At 39.2% G+C, this 14647-nt stretch overlaps 1 protein-coding gene across 2 annotated transcripts in view; it reads left to right on the forward strand.

The window, feature by feature from the left end:
* LOC121357992 (SPHK1 interactor, AKAP domain containing) overlaps window positions 1-14647 on the forward strand; it is a 63067-nt gene that overhangs the window by 12250 nt on the left and 36170 nt on the right. For both annotated transcript variants that reach the window (XM_041475820.1, XM_041475821.1), the window contains exons 2-3: window positions 4382-4484; window positions 10257-10367. In XM_041475820.1, coding sequence (XP_041331754.1) covers window positions 4401-4484; window positions 10257-10367 — 195 coding nt within the window. In that variant the 5' untranslated portion in view covers window positions 4382-4400. The remainder of the gene's footprint in view (window positions 1-4381; window positions 4485-10256; window positions 10368-14647) is intronic.

A 14647-nucleotide genomic window follows, 5' to 3' on the forward strand; every position in this document is an offset into this window, starting at 1 on the left:
AGTCATAATGAAAAGAGAAAAGCAGCAGGCTGTAATATGATTGATTCAAAAAATATATATGTAATGGTCACTTACTGTTTCTTGAGATTGCTCCTTAGGAATGGTTATTGAACAGCAAGTTTTGGGAAGCTGGTTATGCTTGTTCAAGATGGTAGGAAATTGAAGTTTCTGATACTGTTTCACAAGATTAATTTTCTTTAGTGATAACCTGGGGAATTCTTTAAATTACCTCATCTTAGTTGATGTAGCACCATCTGCCACATCTGCAAAGGAGATAATTATTTTTAGGAGCAGCTGTGGGTTTTTTGATTAAGTCTTGAGTCATCGAGGTCAGTATTTTTGAATTATTTAACATAGGAAAGATGAAGCAATTCATTTGCATTTTGGACAGTAATACACGATGTGTTATTATTACAGTTAGTGATATAAACCTCATAGCTATTTACTACAGTCCTCTAATTTCCAGGAAATTTGTTTGTATTCTTTGTGAGTGCATATAGCTTGTAGGGAAAAAAGTTATCAGTTACAATTCATGAATCAGTAAGACAGCGCCCGGTGGCAAATGAGTGTGGAGATTTCTCTGTTAATGTAAATACCAAAGTGAAAGTGGTGCACTTAACACCAAGTCTTAGGTCCAGGTTCCCAACTTCAGTTTCAAAAGCTGGATTATAGGTTAGGATCTTTCACACCGAAAAAAACTCTCAAAATGAGCCATTCCTTAACAGAGATTGATTGCTATGCCCGTGGCTTTTTGTGGTACCTGCAAGTCAGATGAGCACATCTAACACAGATCAGCATTCTCCATCACATACTAAACAAGGGAGCCAAGAAAATTTGAGAACTGAGACCTAAGAACTCTAACAGCTTTCTTTATCTTAAAATGAAAAGGCTCCAATCTGTGCCAGATGTCTTGGAAGTCCAGCATTTCATGTAAGCTCTTAATGTGAAGGAGCATAGTAGGTGAATGCAGAGCTATCACTTGATGATGAGCTGGCTACATCTCTGCAAGAGTTTCACTCTGCTTCCTGCCATTGAGGAACTAATGAGAGCAGAAGCTTCTCAAAGCCAGAATAGTTTTTCCCTGGAGAGTTAGTGAAAAATAGGTTTATATTACTGCCTTTGCTAGAGCGAGGGTGGCAGAGCTGTATGGCCTGAGGAGGGTCTCTTGAGAAAACACCTGTTGAAAATGAAAGCCTGGAAAGGGTACCCATGGGATAAAGAGAAGAGGAAACTTTGCCCTAACTGAGAGTTGAGATAATTGAAAAAGAGATGTTGAAAAGCCAAATCCGTGTTCTGTGTTGAAAGAAAGACCTGTGCCCCTGAAAGTATGTGTGCAGGAGCTCATACACTGCACTTCCCTGCGTTACAGAAGACTCACTTTTGTGCTGCTGAATTCCAGCCTGCAGAAGCACAGCTGGGTGCTCATTTTCCCGTCAGTTGGCATGCATTGCTGCAAATCTCCTTTGGGTCACACCTAGTCGTGTACCTGACTGGCCAGCAAGAGTGGCCAGGGGGCTTTCCCTGTGCTTCCTCTAGAAATTGTGTAGCCATAAACTCAATAAGGAAAAGGCTGTGGAGTCTAAAACTGAACGTAGCTCTCCTATTTTGACACTTCTTTGTTACAATTTTTCTGCATTTCAGTGACTGAACCCTGACTGGTTGAAGCTGTTTGCAGCCAGAGTTCCTGTCCCTGGCACATCCAGGAGCTGAACTGCAGTGCAGCCTGAGAACAGGGGTTCTGCTCAGCACTGACAGAACAAGAGATGTGAACCTAAGACAAAAAAGAAGCTCTGAAAGTGTTAGAGATGCTTGTAAATGGATTGTCCCTTGTCCTGTGAAACACAGTTGCTGATTTTTCCTGTGCTCCAAGTAATCAGCTGGATGTGAAATACAACTCTGAGGACTGGGATAGGTGACAAGAGGATTTAGGTTTAGCAAATTTTGGGAACACCAAAGGCAGTTGGGTTTCCTATCTGAACTTTAGTATGAGTGGGAGCCTAGTCTCATTTAAAATATTTGTGGCATTTTACATTTATTTCAATCATCATGTGCTTTTAACAAGGTTTTCTATATTTACAAATGAAAAGTGGGCTTATTTTGAAAAGAACACAGATTTTACAGGATTAAGAAGCTTTTACAGATCATTTCACTTTCCGCATGACTTGGAGGAGAGCTTTACTTCTGTATGGGACATGTCATGTGCTACCCCTTGCTAAAATACCGTCCAGAGGTAGCACAGATTTGTTTATACTCCAGAATGTATCTCTCTTCAACTACATTTTTCAGCTATGCTTTAATGTGATATTCTATTTGTACTGTTTAATTAAGTTCCAAAGAAGGCTTTCAGGTAGTTGTCAAATTGTTATCTTTGTTGCTGTTAGCCTCAGCAATGCTTCACGCAGGGAAGTTCAATTCCTTGGACGCAGTGGAATTGAGAGCAAATAATCATTAGCAGCCCATCAGCTCCCTGTGGCAGGGCCCCTCAGCCTTCATCTCAGTGAAGGGCAGGAGAAAAGAGTACAACAGGCCTTGTAGTTCAGCCTGGAGGTCAGCCTTGATCTGTAATTTTCTGTTAGATTGCAGAGGTGATGCATCTTATTAAAAGAGGCAGTGCACAGCTTCTGCTGGGAGTGGTGAGTTTTACCTCGTCCAAAGGCTGCATCTCAATGTGGACTTACCAAGGAGGATTCTTAACTTATATAAGATTTGACCCTCTGAATATAACCCTTCCTACTTTAGATGGAGGCAGAAAACCAGAATTGACTTCATGTGTTTAATTTCCCTCATTCTGTTAAAGAACTCACTAAAAATGCTATTTTGCTGTGTCAAATGCCAGAGAAATTACTGCCCAGAAATATTACTGTGTATCTATATCATCTGAACAATGAAGCAGAGTTTTGTAAACAGGCAAAAGTCTTCTTTCTAAGTACAAATGATGCTGGTATCTTCCAGATTATTAAGTGGTAACACACTTTCCAAGTGAAGTAAATTAACCTTCTGGTCTCTCTTGTGCATCTATATTCTGTCCTCCCATGTGATTCATGAAACTTCCTCCCAGCTAGCAATTAACAAGTCCTAAACTAGTTTTATATTTTTATTTACTCTTCTAATTCCAGCACATCTAGATACTTTTTAAAATTATTATGGAATAGCACCACACACATCAGCAGAATTCTCATTGACAAAGTTTCTTACCAGTAGGAAAGCATATATTTACAGCTAGTCCTAAGCAGTATCAGGTGAAAGGTGCATGAATCTTTGAGGGAAAGGTGGCCTCAGTCATGCTTGGCTCTGGATTTCAGGAAAAGAAAATGCAAGTGGCCTCCTTGTAACCTACTGCTTTACACTCCAGTGAAGGTGACTGAGGAAAATGCACTTTAGTTTGGGCATAGCAGGACAGTCTGTTATCCCATGGGAACCAATGAGAGGTTATTACTCGAGCCATGGTAACCTGGTCACTCTTCATGGTCCATCACAACATGTTCCACATATTCTCACAGGGGACTTGCAATAATTAAAAGCACTCCAGTCTGGGAAGCAGAACATGATCATGTAGGATACTTTTGCCCTAGTATGTTCCTGTATAAATAGTCCTTTAGCACATGTGGCCTTTAACTGTGATCATGTCATGACCAGAAGAAGAAGGCTCATTAATCTTGGACCAATGTGATTATTAAATGATCTTTGAAGACTGGCCTGAACTATTCCAAAAGAAAAGTATGAGAGTTGGTGCTTGCTGTGTGTGCAAATAATTTGGCTGGGGGAACTTGGTTTTATGGTTTTGTACTTCACATCTGCACAGTTCCAAAGTAAACATGTTTGTTGTGTACCACTGAATCACAAAACAGAATATGTGCATGACTTAGCTTAGCCCCAAACCTACGGTGTACCGAGCTGTTCCATCTGGATTACAGAATACTGCCTCTCCTGTTGTGTTTTTTACTTTGTAATCACTACCCCTTTACTTCCATCCTAGCAGGTAAAAAGGCAAGATATTTCTGTTGTTTACCAAGCAGAATTATTGCAGCAAGTATTTCATTTGCTGCTCCAAGCTGCCTGCTTACGAAAACAAGCTAGTACCACTTTTTACAGTGGCATTCAGGACAGTCAGGTCTGGCTGTAGGCAGTTTATGCTTTCCTCTAATCTTCAAAAGACAGCAGTCTGCTATTTTATATCCAAAGTGTGTAGGTCAGAATAGTCTTCCAAAAAGGGGAAATTAGCAATAAATAGACTAGTAACATCAGCTAGGAGAGTACAGACAGCATCTAGTATTCTAAGTTGCGTCTCTTTACTGACCTGTGTTTTGGTATTACTTGAGTTATTTATGTAGCTGAGTCACTGGAAAGGTTTTTGGGGGCTTGTTTCTTTTTTGTTCTTCAGCAACTTTGAATCTCCACTGATGCATGAAGTCCCAGAGCGCCAAGGCAGCAGCACAGACAGTTCTGCAAGCAGTTTGGGAAGCTCTGTCACAGCATGTAAGAAGGTAACTTTTAAGTTTATGTTATATTCAATATATATATAGCTTTGCTTTTTTAGCCTTCAGCTTTAGTGAGGAATACAAAATTTAAGTGATACTTAGAAAAAGTTTGATACAGAAAAGTAACTTAGTGGTTCTGTTATGGTATCTTGCAAGTTTTGTCTGCCTGGTCTGAACTTGTCTGGTCCCAAAATGTATTATACGTATATAGGAGATGAACTACCATTGAAAATTTCTAATTTGTCTCATTATCTGATATTTCATTATATGAAATAAAAGTCATGCATAGCATGAATACCTTCAGGACTGCTCCTCAATGAATTACAAGTTTCTGGGACCCAGACAGAGCTTTGCTTCTCTCAGGTCAATGCAATGGAGGGTCCTTCATAAAAAAACTTTGATTGTAATGGTTTCTACAACAAGAGGTGGTGTAGACTGCTGTTATTGTTTCCTAAAACCATGCTTATATGTTATTATTAATTTAATTTAGAGCATGTGGGGGGAAAAAGTGACACGTGCGTGCGTGCGTGTGTGTATGTGTGTGATTAGGAGGGGTTGAATGTCATTTTTTGCATGTAGCTAATTTCAGTACAGCTGATAATAAAAGGTGAAGACCTTTTATTCCTCCTTCCTAGGAGCTTGTTATGGCAGTACAGTCTGAGGGAAGGGGGCACTACCAGAGACAACTGAGGAGGACAGGCTGAAAAGAGAACTCGACAAGACAGATGTATATGCTGGGACTGAGCTTTTCTTCCTCACCCCAACATGGCTAAAAGATAAAATGTCAATATTTCATTTCATCAAAGGACTCATTTGCAAAACAACACTTAGTTTTTAAAAATACTGCTGACTGTAATTGGAATCCTGATATAGACAGAAAATCTACTGTGTGGGAAAACATCTTAAATTTTCATTTAATCTCGGAGTTGTTTACTTTATATAAGAGTGAAGGACAGTGGCACAACACTAAGTGCCACCACTGCCTTTACAAAAAAGACTCCTGCTTGGTTACCTTCATAAGTATCACTCTCTTTTAAAGGGTAGCCTGTATCACATGGTTGAGAGCTGCTTCACCTGTCAGTCATAAAATTTGAGCTGTTCCTTGTAAAACAAGTCAATTCTATGACTGTCAGCACACTGAAAGAAGTTATTCACTTCTGACAATACTTCTGACAAACAGCAGGTTTTTGGCTTCTTTACACTTTTGTCAGAGGAAGTTTACCTTTTGTGCATGTGTATGTGTATGTGTGGAAAAGGATGAAGAATTCTCCTTCAGCCTGTGTTAGGTGGTTTTGAAGTTAGATGTGTAATTGGTGGTGGAGTGAAAGCTGTGGGCTCCTGCTGCAAGGGAGCCGTTTAAACAGTTGCCTTGCAGGTTCGAGTAGTTATATTTGGCATGAATGGCTCCTGCCAGGAACCACATGAGATGTAGCCTGTTACTACACAGACCAACCTAAACAAATGCAGAAGATGTGCTCCTCTATATCTCATTTTATTCTGTATGTCCCACTTTCCTATCTTTTTTGATGAGTAGTAATTAACCAAAGCAATTAAGATGTTCAGTCACGAAGAGGCAGATGTTTCATTTGTGGAGCAGAGCCTTTTTAATGCTGTCTCGGTTATAGATATTTAGTGTATTTTAATGTCTTGTGATCTAAATCAGGGAGCAGGAAGCTGTTACACTAAACTCATATGCAGTATTTTCCTCTGGGAAAGAGTGACTTTTCTAATCCACGCTCTGCTAGAGGCTGATTTAGTTCATTGATTCACAACACACTGAGTAATGCTGACGGCTGAGTCTCTAGATGAGAGTGGAAAACTTTTTTTTAGAACCATGAATTACTGCTGATTTCACATTTAGTGCATGATGCAGATTCATCCTGAATTATTTTCTGAGTGTGATGATCCTGCTCCAAACCAGATATACAACCCTATATTGTGTGCAGCTGTCACATGAGTATGGTCAATGAATCAAATTCTGCTTTCAGTTTTCAGCTGATAGGAAAAATCCTAACAATGTGTCAGTGGGATTGGCCCTGCAATTGTCTTAATTAAATAAGAATGAAGATAAGTACAAGACAGGAGGATGAAATTTTGGCAAGTGATACTGTTTGCCTTAAAGGGCAAGACTGCAGACTGACAGCTGAAAGAGAAGAGGGTTTGTTTTCTTGTCGTTTGGTACAGATCACCTCAGTATATTTTGAAAAAAAATGCTTAAATGCGAGAATGGCAGTGGTAATATGCTGGTAGAGATACAAAGAATACCAGTTCTCACATTGCTTTTGATTAATTAACTACCTCTGTTAATTTAGATAAACTCCTTCAAGCTTATACACTTTTGATTATTGTAGTCATATATTATTTTACTATAAAAACTTCCATATGTTCATTTAAAAGTGTTAATATCCCATCAAGTTTTCATGCATGTGCAAACTCCCACTTTGTCTAAACACATGAACCTATTTAACAGGGAGAACTGCCTTACAATAGCAAGAGGCTGTAAGAAATATTCCATTTATTCTTATCATATGTGTGTCTTTGATCACAATAAGATTGTCTGTTACCAAAGAAATATGCCCAAAAGTTCACATGGCTTCTAGAGATACATTTTTGCACAGCAAGTGTGTGTAACCCTACCTGTTATCATCATTGCAGGGCAGCCCAAATTATCCTTCCTCCATAGAACTGCTAAGGGGAAAGCTCTGAGTCATATCATGTCTATATGTTCCTAATGCAAGAATTTGTCTTTCATAAGATGGAGTTTGGACTGATCCAAGGTTTACCCCTCACTCCTGCCACCCCTGACTCAAATGTCTCCTCCATCTCCTGAGCACCACTCAGACCTGTGTAAAACCAGACCATGTGCAAGAACACCCCTGGCACGTGTTCCTGCATTCCCCCATCCCCACAGCGCTGTCTTTTAGGAGTAGTTTATGGAGCCTTTCCAAATTACTTAGAGCCAGCCTCTGTTCCTTAGATCTGACCAGCTGACCTCTGCCAACTTTTCTACTTGAGGTTACTTGGAAATCACATGCTATCCAAAACTTCCATGTAGTGACTTCAAAGTCTGTTATGAAAAGCTGCATACAAAAATTTAAATGCAATATAAATCCTTGGAACTCATAAACCACCCTGGAGTGACTCACGCTTGGCAACCATGACCTGACCTGACCAGAACAAAACATTTGCCTTTACCAGTATTTGCTTCCTGATAAAAAAATTCTCTGACAGAAAATTAAAGCTACCAAGGGTCATTTAACATCTCACAGGAGACAAAGTGTGTGAAGTGTGGACTGCCCAGCTCATTTCATGAGTTTGTCATGTACAATGTACATCTGCTATGGTTGAGCTGCTCTGAAATGCACACCAAGTCCTTCTGAGACAAAGATGAGCAGCACCAAGGATATCTGCAGCTTGTTTTGGCATGATAAATTTCTGCCTATCACAGTTTCTCAGAAACTGTCTGAGTTTTGGGAAAGAAAGATCTAAAGTGATTAAGGTTGAAGAAAAATTCACTGTGATCTTTAAGGAAATTAAACAAGATTGCTTGTTACAGGAAAAGCTGTTTGAGCTTAAAAAAAAATTTCCTGTGTATGAAAAATTATGTTTTAACAGGCTATTAGAACCTCAGCCCTCGAGGATGAGAATATCTAGAATCTAATTAAATCTGAAATCATATATATATATATATATATATATATATATATGTTTATGTGTGTTTTTGTATATGTTCAATTCTATGTTGTCTTCACAAAGCCTCGGAGAACGGTAATTTTTCAGAAAGAGGAAAAGAATGCTTAATTCTAGATTTTACCAACCAGTTCATAATGCTTCAAGATTTCCTAAAAAAAAAAAAAAAAAAAAAAAAAAAACAACAGTTGATTACACTAACAGGAAATTGTTTGTTAAAAAAAAAACCAAAAAAAAAACAACAACAACAAAAAAAAAAACAAACCCGCACAATAGTTGATTACACTAACAGGAAATTGTTTGTTTCTTTGGGATATGGAGTGTATTATTTTCCCTATCTAGTCTTGAAGTTAGTTGTGATGGCAGGAATCCTTTTGCACTGCAATGGGAGGTTATAAAATTTATTGAGTGCAGAGTCATTGCACTGGTAAAGAAGATTAGCTGGCAGCCCCCAAGAAGAGGCTGGTGAAACATTCATGAGCTTTTGGCATTCTCAGAAGAAAGTCTTTGGGCACAGTACTTCCCCTCAGTATTTTGTGACCCCTAAATTTGTATTTTAAAGCCCTTTGGAACAAAACCCATAGCAGGGCTGGTGTACTGAGAAACAACCACAAAGGTGGAAAGTCTCCATGGAAGGCACCGAAAAAGGCACTGAAGCCAAGCTCAGGGCCTGGGATGTTCCCCATTACCTCCTCATCCCTCTCCTGCTGACTTTTATTCAGAAATCAATATAAGTATGATACAGGGAGTGAAATATTAACTGTGCAACCGACTTTCTACCAGAAAGATAAAAATTAGAGTGGGAGTTAGTCTGTGGGTGGTAATAAGCTTGCTTCTGGATGCCCCCAAGTATTAGAAAACTGTGTCAGCTGGCCAGATGAGCTTTCCACAGTCATTCATCTTCCCTGAGAAATGAGAAGGAGTCACAAGTTATTCTCACTTCTTTTCTTAAGGAAGAGATCTAGGCTTAGAGATCAGTGTTCTTGAAGTGGGACAAATGTGTGTCAATACAAAACATGCAGTCAGGTAAAGGAAAGTACTGTAGATAGATTTTCTTTCCCTAGATATAGCAACAAATTTCTGTTTTTTAAATATAATTATTAAAAGTCCAAAAATCAGAGTACAGGCTATTTCCATGTAATACAAGAATTGCAAGAAGTACAAATAAAATATACATCTATTTCACAAACATACCTCTTAATGTTGCTGCCTAGGGAAGATGATAAGCCATAGGAAATGTTCTGTAAGGAGCACCAATGGTGCAGCAATACTTTTCCTGCTGTTCCCTAGCTATTTTAAAGATACTAATGGTCCCTCTTTTTCATGGTAGAATATTAGTACAGAGGCAGAAAGTAAAGAATTCAGTTTAATCTAAGCATCAGATTTTCAAACTGGCTTTGCGTCTTTAAAGTCTACAGATCTCTGTAGCCCCATTTTGGTTTTGTTTGAGTGGAGCTGTGGCACAAGCTGTAGGGCTGAGTCAACACAGAGATTAAACACAAAGTTTTGGTCTCAGGGTGCTGACTGACCTCAGGACTCATTACAGAAGGTCCAAAATACTTCAGCTTCTCAGAAAACCGAAAAACTTGTTTAAGAAGGAGTTTGGAGCCTTGGAAGTCCCAGAAATGAGGCTGCTGGCAGAATGAGTAGTACTGATCTACTGTGGAGGGAGATACAGTCAGTCATAAAGGCTGCAAGTTGGTGTTCTCTGGTGTAATTGGGTAATTAGTTTTCCTAATATGTCTGTTTATCACTTTAATGCAGAACAAAACTAATAGCAATATTTTTCAATAAAAATACTGGGTTTGGGCATTTCCTTCAAGTGTCTGTCTCTAAGGACTCTCAGTTCTGGAAGAAAATAGGTTTATACTTCAGGGGATATATAAGTGGTTTTACTAAAGGTGCAGTAACTGAGCGGGTCCAAAGCAAACAGGTCTGTCTTGTCCATCTTTTTCCACCCAACCCACTTTCCCCAATTCTGTCAACAAAATTTCCATTGAGTTACAACAATAGGGTTCCAGCCCCCAAAGCACAATAGGGCTCAGAAAAATTTGTAATTATTTTAACTATTTTTAACTATTTTAACAGATTCTCTGCAGTAACAGTCTGCTAGAATCAACAGACTACTGGCTGCAGAATCAGAGGACACCATGCCAAATTGGCTTTCTAGAAGACAAGTCAGAAAGCAACTGTGCCTCAGTAAGTACTCACTGCCATCTCCTCCTTGAGAGTTATTTGGATGGGGTGTGGAGCTGACAACAGTACATATTAAACCAAAAAAGTCTGTAATTTGCAGCTTTCTTTTAAAAGCAAATACACAAACTAAAAATACAGATTTCTATACAGAGCACATTAATAAAGACTGCTGCAGAGGTTTCTCCATATTTGGCTTTCAGACTTTGGTGGCTCTCTGTATTTTATTTTTTTATGTTCATAATCTGCAACTCACAAGAGAGAAAAATGAGCCAAGGAGAAAATTATTCCAAACCATAACTTGTTAAGTGGCAGGTTGGAAAGAGCAGATGTTTAAAAGGCTGCTCAATGTTCCTGAAGGCAGAGAGACACAATTAAAGAGGAAAAACTCTTTCCATATTAGATGAAAGGAAGCTGCTGAAGAACTCATACAGAATTATTTTGCACTTGAAATTAAATTTCAATCTCATTATTGTGGGTTATAATGCAATTAAGATCAGCTTTTGTTTAACAATGTGCATGAAGAAATAGTAGTTATGCTGCTTTATAAACTATCTACATGAAACTGGATGGAAATACATGGCTATGTTTTTAATAGTTTTTTTACGTGATGGAGGACTCAGAAGAGCAGATCTTTCCTCAGAATCCTATTTGAATGCTATTCCCTGGTCTCAGTGAGCAGAGAAGGACTTTGGGAAAGATCAGCTTTATCTCAGATAAAAGGTTTCCAGTGCTTCTTGTGCTGCACACAACCTAAAGACCAGCTGAGGGCTCTCATGGAGCCTGCTGGGATTCCCTCAAGGACAAGGACAGCCAGCTCCAGCTGATGAACCTGACTGCTGCTGCCAGGACACTGAATCTCCATCCATGGAACCTTCGTGTCCTGCCCAGGGTGGCACAGAGTGCCTGAGAGCAGCAGGAGGGACACAGCAGTGTCACTGCAGCCGTGAAATTGAGGAATATGGCCAGAGGTTATTGGGCTTAATTCGGTCATACCCAGCACTGCTCTATCAGTTTCCACAAGAGAGAGTGAGCAAAATGCACAACCTAGTCCCAGTGTGCGAGTGAGCAACCTTACAAGGTGAGAACCCGAAGGCATTCTTAACCTGAGCAGGTTCCTCAGGCAGATAACCAGTGGTATCCTCGTTTTTTCATACAGGAAGGGTTTATTTTTAATGCAAAACATGTTGACTACAGGGACTTAATTTTACTATTTAGTATTTAATATCCTAAAAATTCAGCTTATTTTCTCAGAGGAAATTACTACCTCAAATAATAATATAAGAATTAATTCTGGCTTGCTTTTTTACCTGCTGAGCTTTGATTTTTTTCTTAATTTTTCAAAAAATCTTAGAGGACATTATATTTATCTCTGATAGGCTGGACATACCAAGCAAAGATAAGTTGTTACAGAAAGATTATGCCATGCTACTCTCCTTATTTCAGGCAACATTGTCAGATTTTGCCATGCTGTCTGTTTTAAAAGGTTAAACTACCTTAAAGAGCTTTTTCCTCTACACTAATAATATAAGTGGGTTTTTTTCTCTTTGGAGGATATTTGTCTAATTGGTAAACATTTCATTAACCTTACTTCAATTAAGAATGGTACTGTTTAGCAGCAGTTTACCACTGAGATTAGGATACATAGTTTCCTGTTAATATAATCAGGTAGTATTTTGAAAGTAGTTTAATTATGGATGTCTTGTTTGCTTGTTTCTACTGAATGAGAACTTGATCAAAATCCACCTAATAGAATAAAACACATGAATTTGTGAGACATAATCATCCACATAGTGATTTATAAATGCAACTAAAATTTCTGTAATGTGACATTCTTCTTACCCCGTGGAGTGATCTCATAAAATAAAAGCAGTTTCACATAAAAATAGATAGTTTTGCTTACTCCACTGTTGCCAGCTTTCTTTCTCTGGACCTATAACAAATGTGTCCTGCTTTGGACGTGCTTTTATGAAGCATGGACATGCTTTTCTTATTGGAAAAGAAAAAACTGATAGATACTTTGTCCCTAATCTCTCTCCAAAGACCTAGATCTAGATTAATTGCCAGTGCTGAATATTTGTGGTTGGCTTATATTAGTACAAGTTAAGAAATCTAAATTCTCGCTTAATTAGATGACTTATAGTTCTCTTCTAGCATTGGACCCTCCTAAAGCACAGTCTCTTCTTCTTGCACACAGAAATGTCAATTATGACTTTATCTTAGCAGTTGCTAAGATTTAACACTTTTCTTTGCAATGCTTTTACAGGGTCTCCATGTTTAAGGTGGTACTGCCACACTGCTAAAGATGTATCTTAATTTTCTTTTAGGAATTCTTCATGAACATAGTCATTAAACTATTCTTTAGAAAAGAGCAGGATACAAAACTAAATGAGGAAAAAAAAAAAAAGCTGGTATAGTTCTCAAGATATTTGGCATTCATTTGGCTCAAGATGCTTATAAGTGAGTTTTCAAGATATTCTCTGGCCTTTCATGCTCCAGGCCAGCAAAAAGCCATTAGAAATTATATTTGCACTGAAAAAAAAAAATAATCCTCAAAATGGACCCAGGCTCCAATGATCTCCCCACAAAATCATCACACCCCATCACTCTTTGCGTGCCCACCCTGTCCCAACACAGAGGCCGGGAGAAAGACATTCCCACTCCACACAGCCTAACAGAGAGCTGTGCTTGAGAACACTGGTGCAGGCAGGTAGAACCTCCCCTTCCCAAGCAGTGTGCCTTTGTGTGAGTGGCAGTGGATTTCCAGAATGGCAGAAATCCTGCAAGCTTCCTGTCAAATATCTTGGAGAAGCAGAAACTACACCCCTAAATGGCAGTATGCAAGGTGGAAAATACCTGCCTTTCAATTAAAATAAAGCACTAAGAAACAGTGCTCATTTCTTACTTTAGCATAAGAAGATAACACTTTTTAAAGAGTCAGGATGTGACAAGGGCTCATTTTAAATTGTTTTATATCTCCTTAAAGCTGAGAAAAAAACTCGATTTGCAGGCAGATGGATGAGAGAACAGTTTCAATAAAGTGTTAAAGGTTTTGAAACATTCTTGAAATAGTCCAGCAGCTTTTCCATTTGCAAGTGCTCCTACTCTGTAACTACAAAAATGCTCACTCCAGAATGCTCCATACAGGGATGTAAGTAATGCAGGCTGTATGCACAGCCATAGGTGGTTGGGTATTGGTGAGACCCAGCCCAAGGGAGCAGTGGGAACACATGGTCAGAGCAGAGGGAAAGGACAAGGACAGCAGCCCAAACTTCAGTCACATTCAGTCATGGTAAAACACCCTCTGGTCTAGTTGTTGGCTGCTCTTCTGTGCCCCGGTGCGTTGGCACTTTTTGGGAAGTGGTCTGATGGTGATGGTGGAAGCACAAAGGAGAGTGGAAGACAGCATGACTGGGGGAGTGGGACAGTGGAGGCAGCAGCAGCCACTGAGTGGGCTTATGCCACATGGAAAAACCCTAATCCATCTGCAGCATAGAAGGAGAAAGAATTACAGTTTAGGGTTAGTTAAATTGGTTAGTTTAGTGCAGGAGAACATACACCAGTCTAGGAGACAAACTTGAGCTTTGCAAAGAAGGGAAGCAATGCTTATCTTAGTGAGTGCCAAGTGAGAGAGAAACCAGATCATTACCAAAGCAAACAGGTGATGTGATGGTGGATCACATGGCCTGTGGTGTCTCTGTTCACTGAGATAGTGAGGAATGTCATTTTGCTGTCAGAGTGGCTGGATTTTCAGAACTGGCTGCTTGCCTTGCAACCACATGGCTTTGCTGTCCTAAGCAGGTATTCCAGCATTACCACCTTCTTTGCAGTTTAGCCACCAAGCTTTCAAGTAACTTCAGGAGGTGGTTAAGGATGTCCTTATGCACTAATTTGAGCTGGTCAAATCAGGGCTTCTGTGGTCTCACCTCCTCCTCCAGCTCCTGCTTCATCTCATTTACTGCCCTGGCATTTGCACAAATGTGCAGCAAATCAATTCAGAGAGAAAAGTAACTATGAAATTAAGAAATTAGTTTTTCTAGCCAAGTCTTCCTTGAATCATCTCACCATATTGCCAGTGCTCACTCAAGGGATGGAACAAAAACGTCCAGGAAACAGCTACCACAAATTAATTCAAAATGAATGATAACATATGCAGAAAGGAAAAATCTTTGGCAAGGTGTATTTTGATGAAATAAAGGACAGCAGCTTTCACCTGAAATAAAGTATATTATGAGTGGTTTTCATTCTTTTCTTCACCCAAGTCTTTTTAAAGATACGGGACTACA

The sequence above is a fragment of the Pyrgilauda ruficollis genome, unplaced genomic scaffold (assembly GCF_017590135.1).
Source record: "Pyrgilauda ruficollis isolate IOZ18807 unplaced genomic scaffold, ASM1759013v1 scaffold36, whole genome shotgun sequence".
Lineage (NCBI taxonomy): Eukaryota > Metazoa > Chordata > Aves > Passeriformes > Passeridae > Pyrgilauda > Pyrgilauda ruficollis.